This window comes from Eptatretus burgeri, chromosome 17 (assembly GCF_056783735.1).
Source record: "Eptatretus burgeri isolate ZD-2024b chromosome 17, Ebu_testis_v1, whole genome shotgun sequence".
Taxonomy (NCBI): Eukaryota; Metazoa; Chordata; class Myxini; order Myxiniformes; family Myxinidae; genus Eptatretus; species Eptatretus burgeri.
In genome coordinates this window covers 55,570,640-55,594,682 of record NC_140977.1, presented here as the reverse complement: position 1 = coordinate 55,594,682, position 24,043 = coordinate 55,570,640, and the positions used below count along the sequence as shown (strand labels likewise).

Sequence of the window (24,043 nt, the reverse complement as noted above, 5' to 3'; positions counted from 1 at the left end):
GGTTCATCATGGGAGACACTGGTTCATCATGAGAGACACTGGCTCATCATGAGAGATCCTGGTTCATCATGGGAAAGGCTGGTTCATTATGGGAGACCCTGGTTCGTCATGGGAGATTCTGGTTCATCATGGAGGACCTTGGCTTATCATGGGAGACACTGGTTCATCATGGGAAAGCATGGTTCATCATGGGAGACCCTGATTCATCATGGGAGACTTTGGCTCATCATGGGACACACTGCTTCATTATGGGAGACCCTGGTTCATCATGGGAGACACTAGTTCATCATGAGACATCCTGGTTCATCATGGGAAAGCCTAATTCATTATGGGAGACGCTCGTTCATCATGGGAGACACTGGTTCATCATGAGAGATCCTGGTTCATCATGGGAAAGCCTGTTTCATTATATTACATCATGAGAGACCCTGATGTCTCCCCATCATGGGAAACCATATTTTAGGGGGCGGCTACAGATTTGCCCAAATGATGGCTACGTTTCCTGAATGTACACTTCACTGGCATGCAGATGTTCTCTGGGAAGTGTTGTCACTTTCCCCAAGCTCAATGGCAGGTGAGATGTGTGTGTGTGTGTGTGTGTGTGTGTGTGTGTGTGTGTGTGTGTGTGTGTGTGTGTGTGTGTGTGTGTGTGTGTGTGTGTGTGTGTGTGTGTGTGTGTGTCTTTGTTTTGACTGACTGCCTGGATGCAACTGATATTGTAGATTTACTGATGTAGGTAATCTATTGATGCGGATCCGTGACTGAGGATATGGATCCACTGTTTGGAGCGGATCTGGGCTGAAAGGATTGAAACTTTTCCATTCCACATTGTACAAATGCTTTTCTTAGACAGCAACATTCCTAAGAAACTATTCTATGGTATGTATGCAGGTGAAACTAGAAGGGCACTCGGTAGAGCGCATACCTCCACCGCGTAATGCCTAATCCACGAGAACATATTGGGCCCAACACATTTTTGAGATATCATGCTATACAGTACGACATCGTTTTTTGTCTTATCTCTCAATGGTGAAGAATCACTTTGAAAATTAAATAATCCTCGTATCCAGATCCGAATTCGGATCTTCACCAAAATTGAATCAATTCTTCCGTGTCACACGTCCAACATGTCCACCAAGTTTCGTCCAAACCTGTCCACAAGTTTTTGAGATATCGTGATTTATATCGTTTTTGGCCCTATCTCTAATTGGTGAAGAATCACAACAAAAATTCTTGTAGTCAGATCCAGATTAGAATCTTCACCAAAATCTCGTTAGTTCGTCCTTGTCACACACCAAACCTGTCCACAAAATTTCATCCAGATCAGTCTACAACTTTTTGAGATATCCTGCACACAGACAGACAAACAGACAGAAAGGGGTGAAAACATAAACTCCTTCACCTTCGGTGGCAGAGGTAAATAATTAAGACCGCGAGAGCAACCACACACAGCAATGAACTTGTCAATAGATTAAAACAACAAGTCAGATGTATGCTAACACAGGGAGGTACAGTTAGCAAATTTAAACAGGTTTTCTTTAAGATCATAAAACGACACCAAATAGATTTAGTGAAATACTGTCACAGACCAGGCATCGTGGGGGAACCACGAGGGAGGGGCTTCTCGAGTTCCTCTACGGACTCACCGGGAATCGCAGGCCATCGCACACAAATAACTTTGTGTTGCAGCAGGTTTCTAATCGACCGTGAACGCCAATAACTGGACCACACGACTTCGGGTCCTACGTCAAACAACCATTTACCTAAGGACACGTGATCTCATTATCGGAGCATCGCGCCCTCGATAAGTATTTGCGTTATTTAGGTTACCTACCGGATCAGGTGCAGCCGAGCGGTGCTGCCAAGTACATACCGGCTACTTAACAGATTCTTAGGAAATAACATCCCGGCTAAGCTAGACCAATGGAGGAAAAGACAAAACAAGCTGGCAACATTTATTACAACACATTTATTGAAACCTGGAGTGAGGTAAGTTATGTGGCACAGTATGGGATTTATTGCAAATGTATAGCAGGGAAAGCAAGGAATTTGTGGGATGTGGCAAAAACAAACAATTTGTAAAAGAAGACAGTGCAGAGTTATCCTGAAAATGATTATAGTCTTAACTTATGCTACGACAGGCGCCATCACACACACACATGCACGCACGCGCACACACATGCACGCATACACAAAACCTGAGGAAAATTAGAGATAGCCGGGAGAGATAGAAGCAGTTGAGGATTAACAACCTCTCAATACCTGGTGCAGCCAGCAGACCTGCGCAGCCCAGAATGCTTAGGAAAGGGGAGGATGGAAAAATACTGAGGCTGTCTAGGGTGCGTGTTTGAGAAGTGCAAGTGTTATTGGACATGGGGTGCGGCGTAGTGTAAGAGCAAGAATGTGAGGTGCAGGTCAGTTTGGTTCGCTCTTGGGTTTTGCTCGCTCAAAGAACAGTTTGTCGGGCATGTCCGCATCAACTGCTCTTTTGCATCCACAGTAGATGAGAGATAGATGGGAGAAGAAAGATGTGTGAGAGAAAGGATCCTATCATATATCATGTAAGAGTCTGCACATGCAAGTGTTGCTGCAGGATGCAACCTAAATGAGTGACGTTGAAATGGAGCAGTCCCGGCTCGCAGCAGCAAGGCGTGACCCCACACCTGGTCATGCTGACTCCACGCTCATCTTTGCACTGCCTGTCTCCCTGGCAAGGTCCGGTGTCTGGTGATATTTTCTCCTGCGATGCTCTCGGCAATCTCTCCAGCTCTGGCCCCGCGATCTGCTCAGAATGAGTGACATACGCTCTTTTTATAAGCCCCAGGCGAGGGGAGAAGCTAACCATCAGATCAAAGGGAGCTGCAACGAAATTAAGCTCCCCGATTGGTCCATAGCAGTCATAGTCATGCCCCGCCAGGCCCCGGAGGCGAAAAATGGCTCAGTCGCCTGCCAAAAGGGCATGCACCGGAGCTCCTGACCTTTACATGGGGCTATGCTTTTTGAAGGTGATCTCTGGACCCGAACGTGCACTGGTCTTCATTCAAACGTAGGATTTTAGGAAAATCCATGCGCTACCCCGGAGGTCCTTAAACAAGTTCCAGCGCACGTTCACACTTTGAGTTATGCCCTGAAATAACCTGAACTACATCTCTTCCGTGTCTGTCGAGGCTGTGGTAAGTGTTTGATGAGTATGTGGCAGTTGAAGCGGTTGTCGAGTAGCAGAAGTAAGTTGTGGCATTTGTAATGACATGGCAGTAAGTTGTGGCATTGTGGGGAAGAGATGGAAGTTCCTTTTAACAAGATTGTGAGTAATGGTCATGGTCGCATTTGAAATGGCAAATGTGGGTGTGGGTTGTTGTGGGGATTTTTAGTCGTTGCATGAAGTGGTTGTGGTAAGTGTGGTAAAGTTTGGTGAGCAGAATGAAGGTCTGAAGCGAAATGGTGGTTGAGAATTGGTGTGCAGTTTTGAATGGAAAATGGGCGCGCTTTCTTTTCTCCATGCTCATTGGGGTACACACAGTGACACAAGACAACAGAATGACCCCTTTTCTCATAAAAAATGAGTCATTTTTATATTGCAGGTACCTGCAACTCAACACAGGTGAGTTCAATTCCAAAGTAAAGGAGAATCACCTGCTTGAAATGTAATTATTTCTAATAACTTCTAAAAAGGTGCCAATAATATTGTCCGGGCCATTTTAGGATTTGTGTGTGGAATAAACTAACATTTAGTGATTTTTTTCACCTTTGTTTTGTTCCACTGCAAACCAAAGAAATACAGATGTGGAGACTAAAAGATTTTTTTAATTTCAACAATTTTGTGGAAGAAATGGTGCATTATTTGCAAAAAAGTGCAAGGGTGCTAATATTTTTGGCCACAACTGTATGTGAGAATACATGAAATCCTCTAGTGAGTAAAGTCTGATTAGTGATGTTGCATTGATGGGTTGACTGACTGTCTGGACGCATCTGAGGTTGTGGATCTATTGATGTAGGCAATCTCCTGATGTGGATCCGTGACCAAGGTTGTGGATCCACCATTTGGAGACACTTTGGCCTTTGAGGATCGAAACCTCAATGAATCCGTGCGGTTGCGAAACCATTCAATTGTTTACAGGTTAAGGTTCTTACTATGCTTAGAGGTTAACAATTTAAATGAAGTTGAACATTGGATGTTGTCAAATCAATATCATTTACATAAATCATTTAAACTATATTTTAAGAACAGCCGAAAGCTGACACTGTACAATTTATTTCCCTCGACGGAGGAGAGGGTATTGCATTTGGATCCGTTTGTTTGTCCGCATAGAACTTTAATGTTTTCCTCTGCAACTGGTTCGGATTTGGAGGAAATTTTCACCATTGGTGCGACGACTCATTCAGAATGTTTAAATGATAATTATGAAGCATAGGTCACGTGGTGTGGCAGCCATGTTGGAAAAATGAAAAAAAAAAACTGGACCTCTATCTCTTAAACTGCGCCAAGGAAAAAATTGAAACTTGGTACACGGCAAGTACTCATTTGAAATAAGTGTGATTATTTTTTAATGACATCATATTTGCACATGTGGAACGCTACATCTGATCAGTATGAAAATTTTTGATGGCCATCTTGGGATAAAATAGTCCACAGAAAAAAATGTGATGACATCATCGTTCAGGTGGTTTGGCAGCCATATTGGATTTGCCCTAAAACCCAAAAAATCTCCAGAATGGCTGGACAGATCGAGGTGAAACTTCATATAAATGTTCCCCAAGCCTTGCATGCACAAGTTTAAGGAATAATTGAAAGGTCATGTGGCTTGGTAGCCATATTGGATTGAAGAAAAAAACTATTAAATGTTTTCTCTGGAACCACTTAACCAACCGACATGAAACTTTACAATTATGATGTAGTAGTGATGGGGAATAAATATTTTAAATTTCAACTAGATCGGACACATGGTCTGGCAGCCCGAATTATTATTTTTTTTTTGATCTGGATTATTTTTGAAATATATATATATATATATATATATATATATATATATATATATATATATATATATATATATATATATATACACACACACACACACACACACACTAGTCGTAATGCCCGGCGTTGCTCGGGCTAGCAATAAAGCCTGGCGTTGCCCGGGCTTTCTTGGAAATTTCCTGAATAGCTGTTAGCGGTTAGGGGTTAGCGGTTAGGGTTGTAGTTAGGGTTAGGGTTAGCGGTTAGGGTTAGGGTTAGCAGTTAGGGTTAGGGTTAGGGTTAGCTGTTAGGGTTTGCTGTTAGGGTTAGCTGTTAGGGTTAGCTGTTAGGGTTAGGGTTAGTGTTAGGGTAGCTAACCCTAACCCTAACACTAACCCAAACCCAAACCCTAACAGCTTGGCGTAGCGGAGGTCAACAGCGCCCGGGGCAAAGTGGAAATTTGCATCCCCCGTTGGCCTGAAACTTGAGTGGATTTGAATGGAAAATCCCATAAGGGATATCGATTTATCGATTTCTTCGAATATCGTAAGTGTTATGGAAAAAATTTATAGCCAATGACCTAAGTTGGACCAAAAGCCATAATCGTACCGAATTTGAATGGAATCCATTGGAGTTTGTGAAAATGCATCAAAACGAATTTTGAGGGGCCTCTTAAGGAAGACAATAATATCATAAGTATATGTGCCAAATCTTGTTTCATTTAATGCAGTAACAAAAATCTGATGGTGGAACAAAGAAAGGGGCGTGCCAAAATATTAATATAGATATTGTTACGAATTTCAGTCCGCCCGGAGTGCGATCGGCCACGTAACCCTTATAGAGGCCGGGGAGGAGCGCATATGCAAATTTGTGGATCACAGCGGGTTCGGAGGTGGGGCTACACCACCTGATGCTCAGCCATTGGATGGAAGAAAAGTGGGTGTGAATCATTATTGATCCGTTTTTTGAGGCGAAAGGAACCCATTCACAACCCATGGCCCGACGTTTGGTTGAAAGGCGAAGGTGGTGGGAGTTTGCAGTGGTGGTTTGGGAAGGGTGTTGGTGGTGGCGATTTGGTTGCTGGCGGGCATCGTTTGAGAATGGCGGTGAAGCGATGTTTGCGGGGTGGAGTTGTGGAGGTAAAGAGGCGAAGGTGGTGGTGTTTGAGTTGTAGTTGTTTGGGAATGATGTTGGTGGTGGCGATTTGGTTGTTGGGGGATGATTGGTCCAAAATAATGATAGAGAAAAGAAAAACGGCCAACTCAAAGGATCGCAGCCCTGTGAACACGGAAACTCCCTTTAAACAACGGTGGGGAAATCTAACGACACATATCCTTATCGTCATAACTGATCTAAGGTCCTTTATGGTGGTCTGTGAATTTCCACAGCCATAACGATATATATATATATATATATATATATATATATATATATATATATATATATATATATATATATATATATATATATATATATATATATATATATAAATATATAAATATATAAATATATATTTCTTTTGGAATAAGGCTCACCTGGTTGTTCCTGGATGAGTTTGGGGGTAGAGGAGTCGCAGCTGAAATGTGAATTCTATCCAGGTTCCTCCTGATGACTTCACCTTTGCTTTTTCGGGTTCCTTCTGATAATTCCAATGCAGGACTGTGCCTATTTGGTCTTCCATTTGATTTGAATTGAACTTATTTTAATCCCATTCTAAATTCAATTTAAAAACAGTAAACGTCAAGGGTCAGGTGTCCCATCAAAGCGGGACGTCATGGTACCCGGTCATCACTGCCAGCAGTTATAAAGTGGCAGTTCCAGTTAAGTCTCATTAATTATGTCACAGCAGTACTCAAGCACCACACAAAACAAGTCCTGGTGAGGGCCTGCAATCTCTGATTGCTCTTTTTCCTGTTACGTGTGTGTGCGTGCGTGCATGTTAGCTCCACTATGAATACACACATACGAGGTGCAACAAGACATTTGCATTAACAGGCAACAAAACATCTGTGAAATCAAGGTCAGAGATCTTGACATTCCCAAACTATGCATCACAGCTTGATCTCTCTGACATCCTCCCCAGAATCCAGTCCGTACAAGCACTGAAAAGTGTGGGGGCCAGTACACACCCGAGACAAACTCCAGTAATAACTGGAAATAAATCGGAGATGGAACTACCACACCTCATAGCACTCTCTGTATCAGAGTGTAGTTCAGACAACAGATTGATCAGTTTTGGTGGCACCCAACAAAGACTGAGAAACCTCCAGAGGGCATCCCAATTTAATGAATCAAATGCTTTGCAGAGATCAACATCGGCTGTGAGCAGCCCCAGCTGAAACTCTCCTCTGCGTTCGGTGAGGACCCGAAGAGCAAGGATATAATCAATCGTTGACCTCTTTGGTGTAAAGCCAGAATGGAGACGCCGTCTGATGGAAGATGCCTCAGCACCACCCCGACCTGACCCAGGAAAGTTACCTCGTGGTTTCCCTCCTATCATCAAAGATTGGGGGTCCCGAAGACTTTGCCCCAATCCCGTCATCTGGTGAGCTGCCCTGTGAAGGGCAGCTGCACAGGAGGTACTGCCAGAGTGGGTTTTCAGTTTTCGTTGCATTTTTTAAAAAGATGTGTTTTGTGGAATGAAGTGTTTTACGATGGCCGGAGTACAAATGCTGCCACCAAACTCCTAGAAAAAGGTAACCCAACTGCAGGAGGACGTCCACAGATGCAGTTGGGCACCAGATATGGATGGCCATTGGCTCACAAGGAGCTCCTTCCTACAGGTTTACATGGTATCTGCAGTAAGTCACAGATCTGACCTGGCCTGGCCTGACCTGACAATAAGAAGTTTTAACTTTTAGGGTCAATTTATACATTAGGTGTGGAAGGACTGTGGGAAATTGGAGAATGAGAAGAGAAAAATAAACAAATGAAATAATACACTACAGTATAAAACAAGAGAAAGACACACTGGGGAGTGAGGAGGAAGTTCACGATGTGGTCCTGGTAATAACTCCATTTTGTATAATGTAACCTTGTAAGTCAAGCAACACACGACCTCAAAGGCCTAATAATGTGACACCTGCTGTTAAAATTTTGGGCTGGTGAGTGAGTGTCTAAGTTCAACAAAACTCTCAGTTTTCTCAAAACAAGTGTGTGGTCTACAAGACGGCATTAGCGCTTTTGCACCGTGCAAGGAGGACAGCAGTCGATTCTGGCCGGTGTGGATTCGGACTTTGTGAACATTGCTCAAAACCAACGGATTAATAAAGAGCACAAAGGTAACGGCAAAACCACCAATAAAACTCCGCCAAAAGGTGACCTGCGTAGACGCGAAGCCTTCATCGACGAATCAAACATTTGCCTAAAAAGAGGAACGCCTGGACAGGAAGACATCAAAGACGTCATGAGATAAAACGCTCTGAATCAATCTTTATTTCCCATTTCCACCAAACCTCAAACATTGTCCACCATTTGTGCACAAGAGAGAAAATGGGACATTTTCTTTACAAACTTCAGCATTTACGAAAATGACTTGATGCCATTTTGAAAATCTCCACATGGCGGTTCTCTCGTGCTTTTCCTTCGTTTCTCCGTGCCCCATGTTTCAGTGAAAGCAAAATTAAACAGGATGGGTCTGAACCTGGAACGACATCACAGAGCACAGTTTCATATGAAGGACATTTAAGGGTTGTGTAAAGTTGCTTAAATGGCATAAGTAGGGCTTTGGAGGAAGGCCGAAACATTCAGTCAACTTGGAAGGAATAAAATCAAATATCAGGAGACTTTCACCGTCTCTGGGAAAGGGTTAAAATGCAGCCATTTTATGTTTGGAACACGTCGATGGCCTTTTACACAATGACAAATACCCCCATCACGGCACAACTTGCAAGTGAAGAGGAGGAGTCTCTCACAACAAACTGGGAATACAACAGCTTGCATCGTGCTGCTGCCCTCATCTCTGTGACAACGGATTACTGATTTGGAAACTCAATAAGCAGACGAGTCTTTGAGGTGACAGTGCAGTGGGTGGCATCACCTTCGTCATGTATTCTTTTAGCTTGTTCAGAACGGGTTTCAAGGCATCTGGTGGTTCGTGCCTGGAGCAAACACATATGCATATATTGTTAAGGTGGTGCATATACATTAGCTCCAGCCCACAGCACAGCAGAGTGCAGTGCACCGCCGCTATGTTTTGACCCGACTTCATGCAGTGCAGCACACGCCCCCACCACAAACTAGACTCAAACGCAGTGCAACATCCCTCTCCCCCAGAACAAGAGGAAACACGGCAAAACACTCCCCCCCCCCCCCACCCACCTCCACTCACAAACCAACTCGATTTGGCATAGCACTCCCCAGACACGAACAAATACGATATGCAGTGTCCCCAGGAAACAAACCAAAGCGGCATAATGCAGTGCTTCCCATACCTGGTGAAACATGGTGCAGGACAGCACTGCCACGACCTAACCTAACCTAACCCAGCCCAGCAAATATCGTACCCAACGCACTACCTTATTCTGCAAGGACATGGACTTAGAGCGGTGAAATAATCTGAAGGTTGAAATATGAGGAGTGGAATGAAGATCATCAAGATTGAGAAAAGAAATGAGATCATTAACATAGTGTTGAGTAAAGAAAGGGGGCTGTTGTCATGGGAATTTTTTTTTTTTTTAGCCAATGAGAGACGTCGTTTGATTCATCGACAAAATCAATGACTTGTTGGGAAAGCACTCACCAGTTTGTTTCACTCAAAATGCACATGGTGACTTCTCCGTCGTCAGGTGAAAGCAAATCGTCGAACATGAGCAGCATCTCGTAAAGCTGCTCAGCGACCCACACGCGGACCTGGAACAAATTGGGGGAGAAAAGGAACGGGTAGGTGTGTGTTCAAAGGGTCGATGCGGATCAATATTCACCGCTCACCATTTTTCAACACTACCTTTTCAAAACACGGTCAACTTCATCATGGCATATGTACGTTTAACCTCCCATTCATTTCCATCTCACCTGCAACAAACGGTGGCCCAGGTAATACAGCAGATTCTTCACGATATCTCTACGAAGCTCTCCGTGGAACTGCATCAAGCCACAAAACCTACAAACAGAGAGATGTTTGTATGAATCGGGCAACCAGCCGAAATTCGAGTCAAACCGTGCCAGCAGGCTCGGCAGAATGAATGGCATTTTGTGCCCGTGATAAAACCATGGTGGCTGATGTATTGACCATATTACTGTACAGTGAGATTAATTCACATACTGAACTCCACACATGAAAACGGAGCACAAGTAAAATGATTCTGGTTAGATTTTGAATAAAAGCAGATGAGGTAGGAAATACAAAACAAGGAGGAGGAGAAGGTGGAGATGTGGGAAATTTGAAATACATACACCGAGATAATCTTTTTCAACTTGTTCAAGTTCTTGTTGCGAAGGGCCCTCTTGCACAGCGAGAACAACTTCTGTGGAAATGGGTGGCTGGAGGGCGGGGGGGGAGGGGGAGGGGAGGGGTCAGCGGAGACCCACATTATGGGGGTGAAAGCTGCAAACAAAAGTGCGGCTCTATGCACGGAGAGAAAGGATTAGTCATCGGATAATACAAACCATTCTTTTTAAGGTAAATCAGAATATAAACAACATTTCCATTCATCATTATGATGCAATCAAACAGAAGTAGAACGATAAAAAACCATTTTTGCATTGCGAAGGCCATTCTTTCCATTGTGACATCGTGGCTGGAGTTTGAAAGCAATGTAACGGCAGTCATATAATTGTGCAATAAAAGGACACGAAGCATTTAATGTCGAGCCTTTCCGGGGTATTGTCCGAGCGACCCCTTTGACCCTCAGAGTGTGGTTATATTTAAGTAGACCACCCGGGGGCGCAGCGTTAAAGATGAACTGCGTGCAGACGCGCACACCTCTCTCGTCCCTTCAGGAACAGGCGTGGCTAATCAGACGACCTGATGTCGTGTGTCCAAACTAACGACCAGCTGGTGCGGTGTTGTTTCGTCCTGACGCTACACGTGCTGTATTAAACTGTGTCTCAATGAAGAAACGGACAATATAGATGAAAAGCATTTGCTTTGCAAACATTTAGTGTGTAAAACAAACGACGCATCTTCACGGACTCGGCAATGCCGAAAAAGCACGCATACATCGACTGCTAACCAATGACTTCAGAATAAAATCTGCAACAGGATCGTTAAACTTACTTGGAATCTTCAATGACGTCGAAGCAACCAGAGGAAAGCATAATGTCAACAGCACTCAAGAGCTCAGTGGAAATACTGCAGGGAAGATTAATGGGAGGCACGTTCATAATCAATAAGCACTTGTGATACCTTACGTTATCAGGCCTGCCGGCCTTACAAAGCCAGTCGTACATTGCTCAGTTAGCAATATGGACAAATCGACTGGACCAAGCTGCACTTTAAGAGCAAAGGACCGGAAAGCTTTTGCGGTCCATCATGAGCCCGGATTTGATGTCACTTTGAACATTGTATCACCAAGTGATGTTTGTAAATTAGCTTGACGTGCAAAGTGGGCTTGTGACAGACCACGTTTAAGGTTTCATGACATCATCAATGCCCAATGCAGGCAAAACTAACACAACTCCTTTGTAAATCTTAAAAAGATACTCAACGGGTGCAACATGAAAGCCCCATAGCCAAGCAAGCCTCACCGAGCGTTCTCGAGATTTGAGTCGAGGATGTCTAAGAGAAGCTCACAGAAGTCGTTCATCTCCACACTGTCCTCATTGCTCCGAATGTATTCCAGCAGTGGCTTTGTCACCACCTGAGTCTGTACAAAGGAAGACACACAAACTCATTCCTGACAGCAACATGGGATAATAAAAACAAACAAACAAACAAACCAGAAGAAGGCAAGATCTCACCGTCGACACATTTCCTGCAGCTATTGAAAGCGCCAGCAACATTCCTGGCCTGTAGGCCGGCAAGCTGAGTAAACGAGCTGCACGGGGAAAGATCTCCGTCGGCGTTTGGAGCGTCTCATTTCTAGGAGGAAAAGGTAATGCACTTATGCAATTCGTTTCATGAGAGGCAAAAATGCTTCATTCATTTAAACATAGAAAACACAAATTGAAGACCCGGCGGTTTAATGGTTAGATGGTCTGTTCTGTATCTGGGAGATCGGTGGTTCGAATTCCGGTCGAGTCAAACCAAAGACTTAAAAAACGCATGGCACATGCTGCTTCCAGTAAAGGTGATCTCCATCTACACATGCAACCCAGAAGCTTGAAGTTAAAGCGGTGGGTGGTGGGCTCATGGGTCACCATTGATAAAAAAAAAAAATTAACCATGGGGTCTCATAAAAGGGGCCACACTGAGAATCCTGCATCGTGAGGTGCATTATAATACTAGTCAATAATTAAACTTTACCTTTGGAAAACAACCAGTTACTTCAAAGCATAATATGGATTGAAAACGTGCGCATCACATACAGGTCGATGCTCGTGGAGAGAAGAAACTATGGATAATGTTGTGTGTACATTCATTTTACAGTTCACATTTAGCTTTTATCGCAGCATGTTACTGACCAAGACTGTATACGCAAATAATGTTGTCCAATCAAATAAGATGGTCCAATTAAAAAAAAAAAGGCATGGGGTCATCCCAAAAGTTCTCTCACCTCAGGTACGTAATAGATATACATCGTTCCAATGACAAACTTTTTTCATGTGACAACATTCGACATAATCTCCATCCTCTTCATCTGATGGCAATCAGCTTTTCATGCTGCACAGCAGTATACCTTCTGGATTATGCTTAAGGCAATGGATATGTAGGTGTGGTAGGGGAGCATTTTAGAAGCTGCACAACATAGTTACATGTACAATCAATATATGACCACCAACCCAAGTTTTATAATGTCATTCAGAATAATTGCAAAAGATGAGGAATTAAAAAAAAAAAACATTGATGAACATTATGATCCATCTCATCTCCCATCATGGAGATGAATCCTTACTATAATTCACAGACCCGGTGTTTGTGTGTTTCTTTCTTTATCGTGCTACTCCTCCGACAGTTCTGGCCTGATTACATGCAGACTTGCTACATAGGATCAGCATAACCCCAATTAATGTATAGGGGTGTTTTTATCTTTGCTGGAGGTCTTTGCGTGGCAGGGCGGTGATGCAAATCATCTATGTAAATGTGTATCGTGTAGCGCCGCTCCAGGTGGGCAAGGGTATTACAAGTCTGCACCCTTTATAGTACAGTATTCCTGTCCCCACGTTTTCTAGTACAGTGAGGTGTTTTGAATTCTAAGCAGTAGGTGTGTTTTTCGCTTTGTGCACGTAACCCGGGTTTTGGGTTTTTTTGCCTCCACATAGCTGTCAGTTGCCTGTACACCACCCAAATAAAGATATGCATCAGAAGAACGTGTTACATGCTTGGAACATGATCGTAGGGCGGGTGCTCTGCTCGTGTGTCACAACTCTTAATTAAGCTGTTCCAAAATAATTTCCTTGGACATTGGCCCTTCATACCTTACAAGGAATCTTGGCCATACACAACCATATAGGCTGTGGCAATGCTGTTTCGATCTGCCCAATTTAATTTGGTGCCAATACCATTTCTATTGATAGCCAAAGAGGACCATCATTCCTCTTATATATATTTTTTGTGTGTCAAAAGTCGAGGCTCACGGAACAGCTGGAACATACAACGGATCAGGACGAAACAGAACAAAAGGAACAGAACTGACACTTGGACAAGGGTGTGGGGAGGAATGAGGGGTGGGGATGACACTTGGTATGGACAACATGGATACATAAGCAAACTTTCAGGAAGGAAAAACTGGAAATTCGGAAAGTGTTTGTGTGTGTGTGTGTGTGTGTGTGTGTGTGTGTGTGTGTGTGTGTGTGTGTGTGTGTGTGTGTGTGTGTGTGTGTGTGTGTGTGTGTGTGTGTGTGTGTGTGTGTGTGTGAGTGTGAGATATACAGAGGTAGTAAAGATCATGATTTTAGATGAGGGATGATCTGAGATAGTCGTGAACAGCTATCTTGAAGAGGATGTGGAAGTTGGTTCCATAGATGGGGAAAAAAAAAAAGAGGACTAAACAAGAGGAGGTGGACAGTGATCCTGGATTTAGGTAGTTTCACCAGAAGATGGTTGATGGTGTACCATGTCTGTCCAAAAGAAACCTGGGTTAAACAGAGCATGGAAAGAGCAGAGAGTGCAAGACCAGAAAAGATGCGGTAAAAGACAGAGACCACCCATCTGTCTGCAATGACAAAGTGACAGGCCCATAGACTCATATCAGCTTCATTGCGGAAGATTCCAATCATCTTGAAAGCCTCAATTTCAATGGCATCAAGCTGAGCAAGGTGTGAGGCAGGGGAGCCAGCTCAAAGGGGAGAGCAGTACTCCCTCAAGCTGTGGCTGAAGGCCCTGTAGGTGGATAGGAGTTCAAGTGTGCCAAGGAAGGACATTCTACGAGGGAGGATGCACAGTCAGCATCTGGCTTTGGAGGCCAACTTTGAAATATGGTTTGCCCAAGAAAGATCATGTCTGAGAGTGAGACCCAGGAGTTTGAATGACTGAACTTCCTCAAGAGAATTGTTAACAAAATAGATCGGAAGGTTTGCCTGACGATCCTTTTGGAGGGAGTATGAGATTTCTCAGGAATGAAAGACATATTCCAAGTGTTTGACCAGCCTGTGATTTTATCATGGTCTGAAGAGAGGGACGAGGCTGCAGACTGCCTGCCTGAAGGATGACAAATGTCATGGCAGAAGGTGGAGGCATCAGCAAATAGATAAAGGGGATTTTCATCAAGTCAGATGTATCATTGATGAATATCAGGAAGAGGACTGAGCCCAGAACACTGTCTTGGGGGCACTCCAGCCTTGACAGGGAAAGGAGATGAAAGGATTCCTTTGAGAGCCACACATTGGCTATGAGAGTAGAGGAAGTCAGTAAGCCACGTGTGGAGTTGGCCTTGGATTCCATAAGCAGAGAGTATGGAAAGCAAGGCAGGATGGATGCCAGACTGTATCGAAAGTACCAGATATGTCCAGCGAGATGGCCCTGATCTCAAGTCTGACATTGAGGGCCTCCATCGATTGTTGGATGAAGAGTAGCAGCATACCAAAGGGGGAATAAACTGATCTGAAACCAAATTGGTGATCTGAGATGATGTCATTGTAGAAAAGCAATGATTTCATATCAACTGCAATGATGAATTCCATGACCTTACCAATTGGAAATAACCAAATAGGTCTGTAATTGAGGGGATCGGATTTTGCACTTTCTTATGTAATGCAGTGATGTTGGCGCATTTCCAAGCAGATGGAAGATGACCTTCTATGGACGCAAAGGGGAGAGAGATTAAGTGCAAGAGCAGAAGAGGACACATGAGCTGACGTCGTCTGGTCTCGTTGCAGAATCACAGTTGAGGGTTGCCAGAAACTTCTTCACCTTCTCAGGTACAAAAGGCACAGAGTCCAGGAGCAGTTGAGTGTGAATAGGAAGGGTCAGCACATACAGCAAGGGATTTGGGGACATAAGATTTGGAAGCAAATATCGAATTGAGGAATTCAGGCTTCTCACGAGCACAGTCTGCTGTGGTGCCATTTTCAGTGAGAGAAGAGATGGAAAGGGAGTACACACCAGAGACAGACTTAATAAGGTGCCACCAGGTTTAGAGGAGGGAGACAAGTTTGAAAGTTTAATCGTGAGGTTGGACAGATGTTTTCTGGCTCTCCTGAGAGTGGACACACTTGTTGCAGGATTTGTGGAATGAATCAAGATTTCCGTTGTTTGGGTTTGCTTTTCAGGAAGAGAAGGCAACTGCCTTGCCACAGGATTCAGTGCACCATTGGTGGAAAGATGGGTGGGATAAATAACGATGAGATGGAAAGAATCTGTGCGTCGCATCTGTATTTTTCTTCACCATTCGACACAATTTTACGTCATCCATCAGCAGCAATATGCCTGGTGTTGGCTTAATGGTTAGGATGGTGGGCTTGGGATCTCAGGATCCTGAGTTCATATCTCCCTTGGATGTTGAATTCATACCAGAATAGGTTGACTCTGCCTGTAATCCTTCCGAGGTCAGCAAAATGAGTACCAGCTTGCTGGTGTCCTATGTCGGAGTGGCGACCCATCCAGAATTGTGCCCAATAGCCCAGGAGACTGCATCGGCAGCACCAACGCTCTGCACAGAGATGGTCCCAATGGATGGATGGATGGATGGACTGACTTCGATCACCACATCTATCAGCTGCCGAATACATCGCAAACCTAAAATGTTATCCCTCCTCTCCATTGCAACAATAACAAAACACTCGTGGATTTTTCGTGGGTCGAGAAATCCCCAGAGCCTATCCCCCCATTTCCTGTTGAAACAACGCCCCCACATTGGCGGGGTTTTCCCGGAACATATCCCCCACAAATGTCGGGGTCCTGGTGTATATCGTTTTGGGCCCGATCTCTCGATGGTGAAAAATCACTTTGAATATTAAATAATTCTCGTATCCAGATCCGGATTCGGATCTTCACCAGAATTGAATCAATTCATCCTTGTCACACATCCAACGTGTCCACCAAGTTTCGTCCAAATCCATCAACAACCTTTTGAGATATCGTGATGAATATCATTTTTGGCCCTATCTCTCAATGGTGAAGAATCACTTTTTAAAATTCTAGTAGCCGGATCTGGATCTGGATCTTCACCAAAATCTAATCACTTCATCCTTGTCACACACCCAACCTGCCCACCTCATTTCATCCAGATCCGTTTGCAATTTTTTTGAGATATCCTGCACACAAACAGGCAAACAAACAGACAGACAAACAGACAGAGAGGGGTGAAAGCATAAACCTCATTCACCTTCAGTGGCAAAGGTAATAACAGACCAGACCAACCAATACACTTGGGAATATTCGATTTCACAAGTAACAAACCAACAAAACCAAAGTGAGGGGCAAGGCAGTCTTACCGAGGGAAGATTTCCTCAAGCTGCCTGCGATGAGGGATGTGATCAAGTGGAGGAGAGTCATGATGCAAGAGCTTCATAAATGACAATGTCGCAAACTTCTGAGTATTCTTCACCGTTTCGCCCAGGTGTGGGGCGAAAGCACACATCAACTGCCGCATTCTGTACAGATCAGCCAATCCAAGAGAGGAAACTCATATGAGGCCGAGAGTATAGATCATTCCACAAACCAAGAGTGGAGGAACACGCAAATGCGCCATAGACTGCACCGAGATTCATGTCCTGAAATGGAGTGTCGAAGGACTCACATGTCGGCGGTTAGGAATCTGGGCTCTCGCTTCGCGAGTAGCAGCGTCACGTCCGTCGCTGCATTCATGGCTGCCACCCGCACTCTGAAAAGCACGTCCACCACAATATAGTTACGTTGTTTAATTGCTTGGTCACAAATAAATAAATAAACCCCCACCATCATGACGTGTGGGGAAACATTCCAATGTGCGATTGGTACAGATCTGTCAACCTCTATTCATCCATTCTTTTTGCCAACAAATGTGGAAGGTGGCACGTGAACAAGTAAAGGTTTCTCTCCCTTCAGTTATCGGATACCTTCTCAAGTTTGAGAAATAAACACATTAGCCCCTTCACAAAGAACCGTGCACACTCGAGAGAAGGCTGTCTCTGGCGAGTGGAGAACATCTCTCAGTTCTTCCATATCCATAACCCCGTGGGGAACACGGGGAATACAAGATGGACACGACAGGGATTTTCAGGATGGAAAGCATGGAATTTGAAGGAGGTGGGGTTGGGGTGGATTAACAGGGAAAGCTGGTGAACAGCTGTTTTTAAGGCCTGGAGGGAAGAATGGGATTGAAGAGAGTGTGGGATTTATTCTAAAGGTGGGGAAAAAGATGAATGAAAGAGTGAAGGTGAGCAGTAACACTGAACAACAAATTTCAAAATTTTTTTTTTACTGGAGATGTGTAAAGTGATTAAGACTAATTTGGGTACGCTGATTTCAAAAATCATAACCGTTTTGCTGTATCACGTCAGGATTTTCAGGAACAGAAATATTCCCATTGCCCAGAAGTCAGGATTTCAATGAAATTTACATATGTCTTTAACATGTCTATTTCGTACAATTGTTGTTAACTTGTGTTATATTTCTTTCTTTCAGATAAAGATGAGTTGGCGTTCCTGTACCAATCATCCTGACAACTTCTATTATGTCTGTGGTCGGTAAACCAAAAAAGATCAACAACGAAGTATATCTACAGCAGTGAAAATGAAGGCCGCCTACTTTCACTACTTCGGGTGTAAGGTGGGGGACCAAGAACAGAGCTGGGCACCACACATCTGCTGCACAAGCTGTCACACAACCTTGACTCAGTGGTTGGTGGGCAAGCGCGCGAGCATGCCATTTGCGGTTCCCATGATATGGCGTGAGCCGCAGAATCATCATGATGATTGTTATTTCTGCTGCACAAGCATCTCCGGCTTCAACAAGAAGAATAAAGGTCACATCAAGTACGCTGACTGCGTCTCTGCTCGTAAACCTGTGCCTCATGATGACGAGAACCCCGTTCCAACACCTCCAGCTGATCAGAACATAGCTGTAAGCAGTGGTGAAGAGGATGGTGATGATGAACCTTTTGAACCCGACACTCAAGAATCACACCTTCTGAACCAGGGAGACTTAAATGATCTTGTAAGAGATCTCTCGCTGTCAAAGGCGAAGGCAGAGCTGCTTGGATCAAGGCTGCAGCAGTGGAATCTACTTGAACCTAACACCAAGATATCCTTGTTCAGAGCACGTCACAGAGACATGGCTGAGTTCTTTGAGATGGAAGACACGATGACATTCTGCAGTGACATCAACGGTCTGTTGAAAGAACTTGGGTGTGATCACGATCCTGCAGACTGGCGCCTCTTCATCGACTCGGGGAAGAACAGCTTGAAGGCTGTTTTGCTCCACAATGGCAACGAGAAACCATCAGTCCCACTGGCTCACGCGTTCGGCATGACAGAGACCTATGAGACTATGCGGCAGCTGCTTGATTCCATCAAGTACAATGACTTCAACTGGCACATCTGCGGAGACTTGAAAGTGGTGGCGCTGTTGTTAGGGCTGCAGTCAGGCTACACGAAATACATGTGCTTCCTTTGTCTCTGGGATAGCAGAGACGACAAGAATCACTGGACGAAGAAAGATTGGGAAGAGCGAAAAGAGCATGTACCTGGTCGACACAACGTGAAGCATGTCGCCCTTGTCGACCCAGCCAAGGTTTTCCTTCCACCACTCCACATAAAGCTCGGCTTGATGAAAAGTTTTGTATGGGCAATGGATCTGAATGGGCGTGGGTTTTTATACCTCAAGGAAAAGTTTGGCAACACCTTGTCGGAGGCCAAGATCAAGGCTGGTGTCTTTGTTGGACCGCAAATCCGACAGATTATGAAGGACGAAACTTTTCCGACAACTCTAAACCCCAAAGAGCTGGCAGCGTGGAGGAGCTTCAAAGCTGTGACGGACAACTTCTTGGGGAACGAGCGCGTGGACAACTATGAAGAAATAGTGCAGCAGCTGCTGGAGTCCTTCAGGAAACTTGGCTCCAGGATGTCCCTGAAAATCCATTTCCTACACCAGCACTTGAACTTCTTCCCTGACAACTTGGGAGCAGTCTCGGACGAGCACGGCGAGCGATTCCACCAAGAGATTTCACTCATGGAGACGCGTTACCAAGGGCGGCACAACCCGAACATGATGGGCGATTTCTGCTGGTTCCTGCATCGTGAAACTGACACAGAGCAGCACAAACGCAAAGCCAAATGCCTAAAGCATTTTTAATTACATTCTAGTGGAGTTTTTCTGTAATTTCTATAATTTTGAAGCATTCATGATGAAATAAATGAATAAATTAATTTTTGTAAATTTCATTGAAATCCTGACTTCTAGGCAATGGGAATATTTCTGTTACTGAAAATCCTGACGTGATACAGCAAAACGGTTATGATTTTTGAAATCAGCGTACCCAAATTAGTTATAAATCACTTTACACATCTCCAGTAAAAAATTTTTGTTGTTCAGTGTAATTCGTGAATTTCGTAGTTTTACCAGAAGGGGGTTGCTGGCGGACCTTGAGCAGCGAACAGAAATATGGTGGGGACATATCACAGACAGAGCAGGGTGGGTGAGACCGGAGAGGAGACGGTAGAAGACAGAAAGACCACCAACCTGCCTGCGGGGAGAGAGAGAGTGAGAGGCCCAAAGACTCAGTTTGACCGTGGGAGATACCAATAATCCGAAATGCCTTGTTTTCCACAGCGTGAAGCTGAGAAAGGTGAGAGGCAGGAGCACCAGCCCAGAGGGGAGAGCAGTACTCCATCAGGCTGTGGACGAAAGCTTTCTATGTGGTCAGGAGCTCAGGTGGGCCGAGGAAGGACTTTGCTTGACGGAGGATTCCCAGTCGGCGACTGGCTTTGGAGGCCAGGTTGGAAATGTGACTTTCCCAGGAAAGATCATGGCAGATAGGGGAGGGGGGGCTTAGAAACGGTCCTTTCGGAGAGACACAGTGAGAGTGAGATTTGTCTGGATTGAAAGACAAATTCCACGTGTTGGACCAGTTTGTGAGTTTATCCAGATCTGCAGAGAGCGAAGAAGCTGCGGCTTGCCGGTCTGAGGGATGACAGATGGTACGACAGAGGGTGGAGTCATCAGCAAACAGATAAAGAGGATTTTCCAGAGAGTCGGAAAGATGATTGATGAACACCAGAAAAAGAACAGGGCCCAGAACGCTACCTTGAGGAACTCCAACCTGGACAGGAAGAGAGGATGAAAGAACTCCATTAAGAGCCACACATTGGCTGTGACAGGAGGAAGTCTGCAAGCCATGAGTGGAGATGACCTTGGATACCATAGGAATAGAGTTTGTTGAGCAGGGCAGGGTGCCAGACCGTGTCAAAAGCATGCGATATGTCTTGGGATATGGCTCCGATTTCACATCTGGCACTGACGAGCTCCATCCATTGTTGGGAGAGCAGAAGCAGCATATCCAGGGTATAATGACCTGGTCTGAAACCAAATTGATGATCGGAAATCAAGCCATTGGAGAAGAGGAAGGATTTCATGTCTGAAGCGATGATGGATTCCATGACCTTGCTGATGATTGGAAGAAGGCTGATTAGTCTGTCATTGCAAGGATCTGTTTTTGCACCTTTTTATGCACGTTTGCTGATTTCCAAGCAGATTGCAGATGACCTTGAGCAGATTAGAGGGTGACTAGTACAGAAAGAGAGTGAGCAAGAACATAAGAGCAGGTTTTTAGGACACGTGGGCTGATGCTGTCTGGACCGTTTGCAGAATCTGAGTCGAGGTTTGACAGAAAACTCTCCACCTTGTCAGAAGAAAAGAACACAGAGTCCAGGGACAGCTGGGTGTGACTGGGTAAGATGGGTTCATAAAGCAATGGGTTTCAGACAAAAGATTTAAATGCAAACACAGAGTTTAGGCATTCAGCTTTTTCATGTCCAGTGTCAGCAGTTCGGCCATTTGAGGTAAGGGAGAGGATGGAGGGGGAACATTCACCAGAAACAGATTTGATTGGACACCACCAGGATTTGGAGGGAGAGAGGTTTGGGAGTTCAGACTTGAGATTACAAAGATGTTGTTTTCTGGCTCTCCTGAGGGTAGACACACACTTGTTCCGAGCTTCATGGAAGGAACCGAGATTACCCTCAGTTAGGTTTGCTTTCCATGAGGCAAAGGCAAATTGTTTCAGGACATCTGCTTCACCACAAGCTTCAGTGAACCATGGGTGGGAGGAAGGGTAGGATGGAGGAAGGATTAGATAGGATTAAGTAATGGAAAGGTGGAAGAAAAAAATCCTGAAGGTGTATGGTGAATGTGGGTCAGCAAAAGTCGAAGATGGTAGATCGACAGAAGGAGATTGTAGATTGGCAAAAGAAATGTTGGAATCCAATATTTATCAATCACATTTGGTTTTAAGGAATTTTTGATTTTGTGAAGTGTGTTCGATGCATCGATGCAAAAAACTTTCAAGTTTTAAAATGAATGACAGAAGTAAGTCAGTCAAGGCAGGTTCCCCCCCCCCCTCTCAAGTTAAGTCAATCAAGGGGGGGGGGAGTGGAGGGTGGAAACCAACAGCAGAGTTGAAGTCCAAGATGGAAGCAGACTTGGACAAGCATTGTGTGTGGGAACAAATGGGGGGGTCGGAAAGGATGCATGCTGTGGACAAGATGGATGCAGAAGGAAGCACTCAGGAGGGAAAACTCGAAAGCTGGAAAGAGGAGGGGTGGAGTGAGGGTTAATGACAGTAGAAAAGATCATGGTTTTGGATTGGGGACAATGTGAGATGGCAGTGAACAGATGTCTTTAAGACCTGGGGGGAAGAATGAGATTCAAGAAAATGTGGAAGTTGGTTCCACAGGTGGGAAAAAGAGGAACAAATGAGTAGAAGTAAACAGTGTTCCTGGATTGAGGTAGTTTCACCAGGTGGTTGATGGTGGAACATGTGTGGCCTCCAGAAACCTTGGGGCAAGGGGTGGGGGGGAGAGGGGACAAAGCACGGAAAGAGCAGACGGTGCAAGATCAGAAAGGAGGCAGTATAAGACAGACACCACCAACCGGTCTGCGATGGCGAAATGATCGGCTTATCGGAGAAACCTCCCCTCACCACCCCCTCACTCCACTTTCATAGATCAAATAAGGTTATCAAAGCCATGGAATACCAACCAATGGGGTTTCTCTGTGCTTTATCCTCCACATGCTGAGATCAAGGAAGGAAGCACCACAAACCATTTTTCAAGACTTTGGTGTGATACAGCCAGGTCGGAAGCAAACCGTCGATCTCCCAGATTAACATCAACAGTTCTAACTGTAATACCACCGAGTCTGGTTAAACCGAATAAGGCCAACAAGTAGATCAGATCACACACATTGGGTGATGAGTTTAATTTTCTCTTTGCAAAACATCAGTCGCATCAGAGTTCTGAGCCTCCCAATTATCATTATTCACCGCGAGGATGTAATATTCCTCAATGAAGATGCAGAACAAAAAGGAAGAAACATAAATGGAGTCCAAATTATCATGAACAGACTTACTAACATCAGCATAAACAGAATAGTTTTGCATACCCCCTTTACAAGACCCCCACCCCCACACCAACCTTCAATACATCTGAAGTGGAACCAAGAGTCACAAAACTGCAGCTTTGTTTGTTTGTGGGGATATTCTCATACAGACTCTCATGTAAATACAAGCTCCAAAATGCATCAACAGACATAAGCCAAAATATTGAGTGGGCTTAGTCACAGTAGTGATGAGTTTCATTGACTGAAATATCGGTCTTCTGCTACCATTGTAAAGTCAATCTCAGTATATCTTTTCATTTACTTTCACTCTGGTCCCGTTGTCTTTGCTATGTCCCCTCATTTGCCTCTCATTCGCCCGCCCTTTGTCTATTGCCTTTGCCTCGCCACGATGAGCCATTAGGAAACGATCATGCACCTTTTGTGGTGGGCAAACCTGCATCAGTTTGATGCAAACCTGCATCATCAAACCATGCTCTTTTTTCGATCCGTCTTGTCCATCCCCCTCTACTACCTCCACCCACCCCTGCCATTATCCCTCTCTAGCCCTCATTCTTCCCCACCGCTTATTTCTTCAAGTCTCCATAGATTTTTTTCCCTTCATCCCTGCTGTTGGTGTGTCCCCCCCACCCCCTCCCATTATCCCCCTCTAGCCCTCATTCTTCCCCACCGCTTATTTCTTCAAGTCTCCATAGATTTTTTTTCCCTTCATCCCTGCTGTTGGTGTGTCCCCCCCCCACCCCCTCCCTACTCTCCTTCTGCTGTTCCTTTTGCTCTATTACGTCCTGATCCATTCTATGTTCTAACTCCTCCACAAGTTCTTTCCCAGAATCAATGCTGCAAAACAAAATGGATAGAGGGCATGGAATAGGCTTCCGAGAATCCTCATGATTCTTTGGAGATAATGTTTGTAAAAATGTGATGCAAGAATTTTAAAGCATGGAGAAATATGGGAGGAAATAGGGGTTTCTGGAACCCATTTGGCTTCAGCCCACTTTGGCAGAGTATCCAAA

General features: G+C 44.6%; 1 protein-coding gene across 3 annotated transcripts in view; it reads right to left on the bottom strand.

Annotated features, from left to right (window-relative positions):
• Positions 1–8,369: 8,369 nt before the first annotated feature.
• TBCD (tubulin folding cofactor D) overlaps positions 8,370–24,043 on the bottom strand; it is a 181,980-nt gene continuing 166,306 nt past the window's right edge. For all 3 annotated transcript variants that reach the window (XM_085861145.1, XM_085861146.1, XM_085861147.1), the window contains 10 exons: positions 17,236–17,319; positions 16,931–17,089; positions 11,858–11,978; positions 11,645–11,763; positions 11,175–11,249; positions 10,352–10,438; positions 9,971–10,058; positions 9,699–9,808; positions 8,997–9,057; positions 8,370–8,600 (listed from right to left, as the gene is read on the bottom strand). In XM_085861145.1, the coding sequence (XP_085717271.1) occupies positions 8,580–8,600; positions 8,997–9,057; positions 9,699–9,808; positions 9,971–10,058; positions 10,352–10,438; positions 11,175–11,249; positions 11,645–11,763; positions 11,858–11,978; positions 16,931–17,089; positions 17,236–17,319 (925 nt within the window). In that variant the 3' untranslated portion in view covers positions 8,370–8,579. The remainder of the gene's footprint in view (positions 8,601–8,996; positions 9,058–9,698; positions 9,809–9,970; positions 10,059–10,351; positions 10,439–11,174; positions 11,250–11,644; positions 11,764–11,857; positions 11,979–16,930; positions 17,090–17,235; positions 17,320–24,043) is intronic.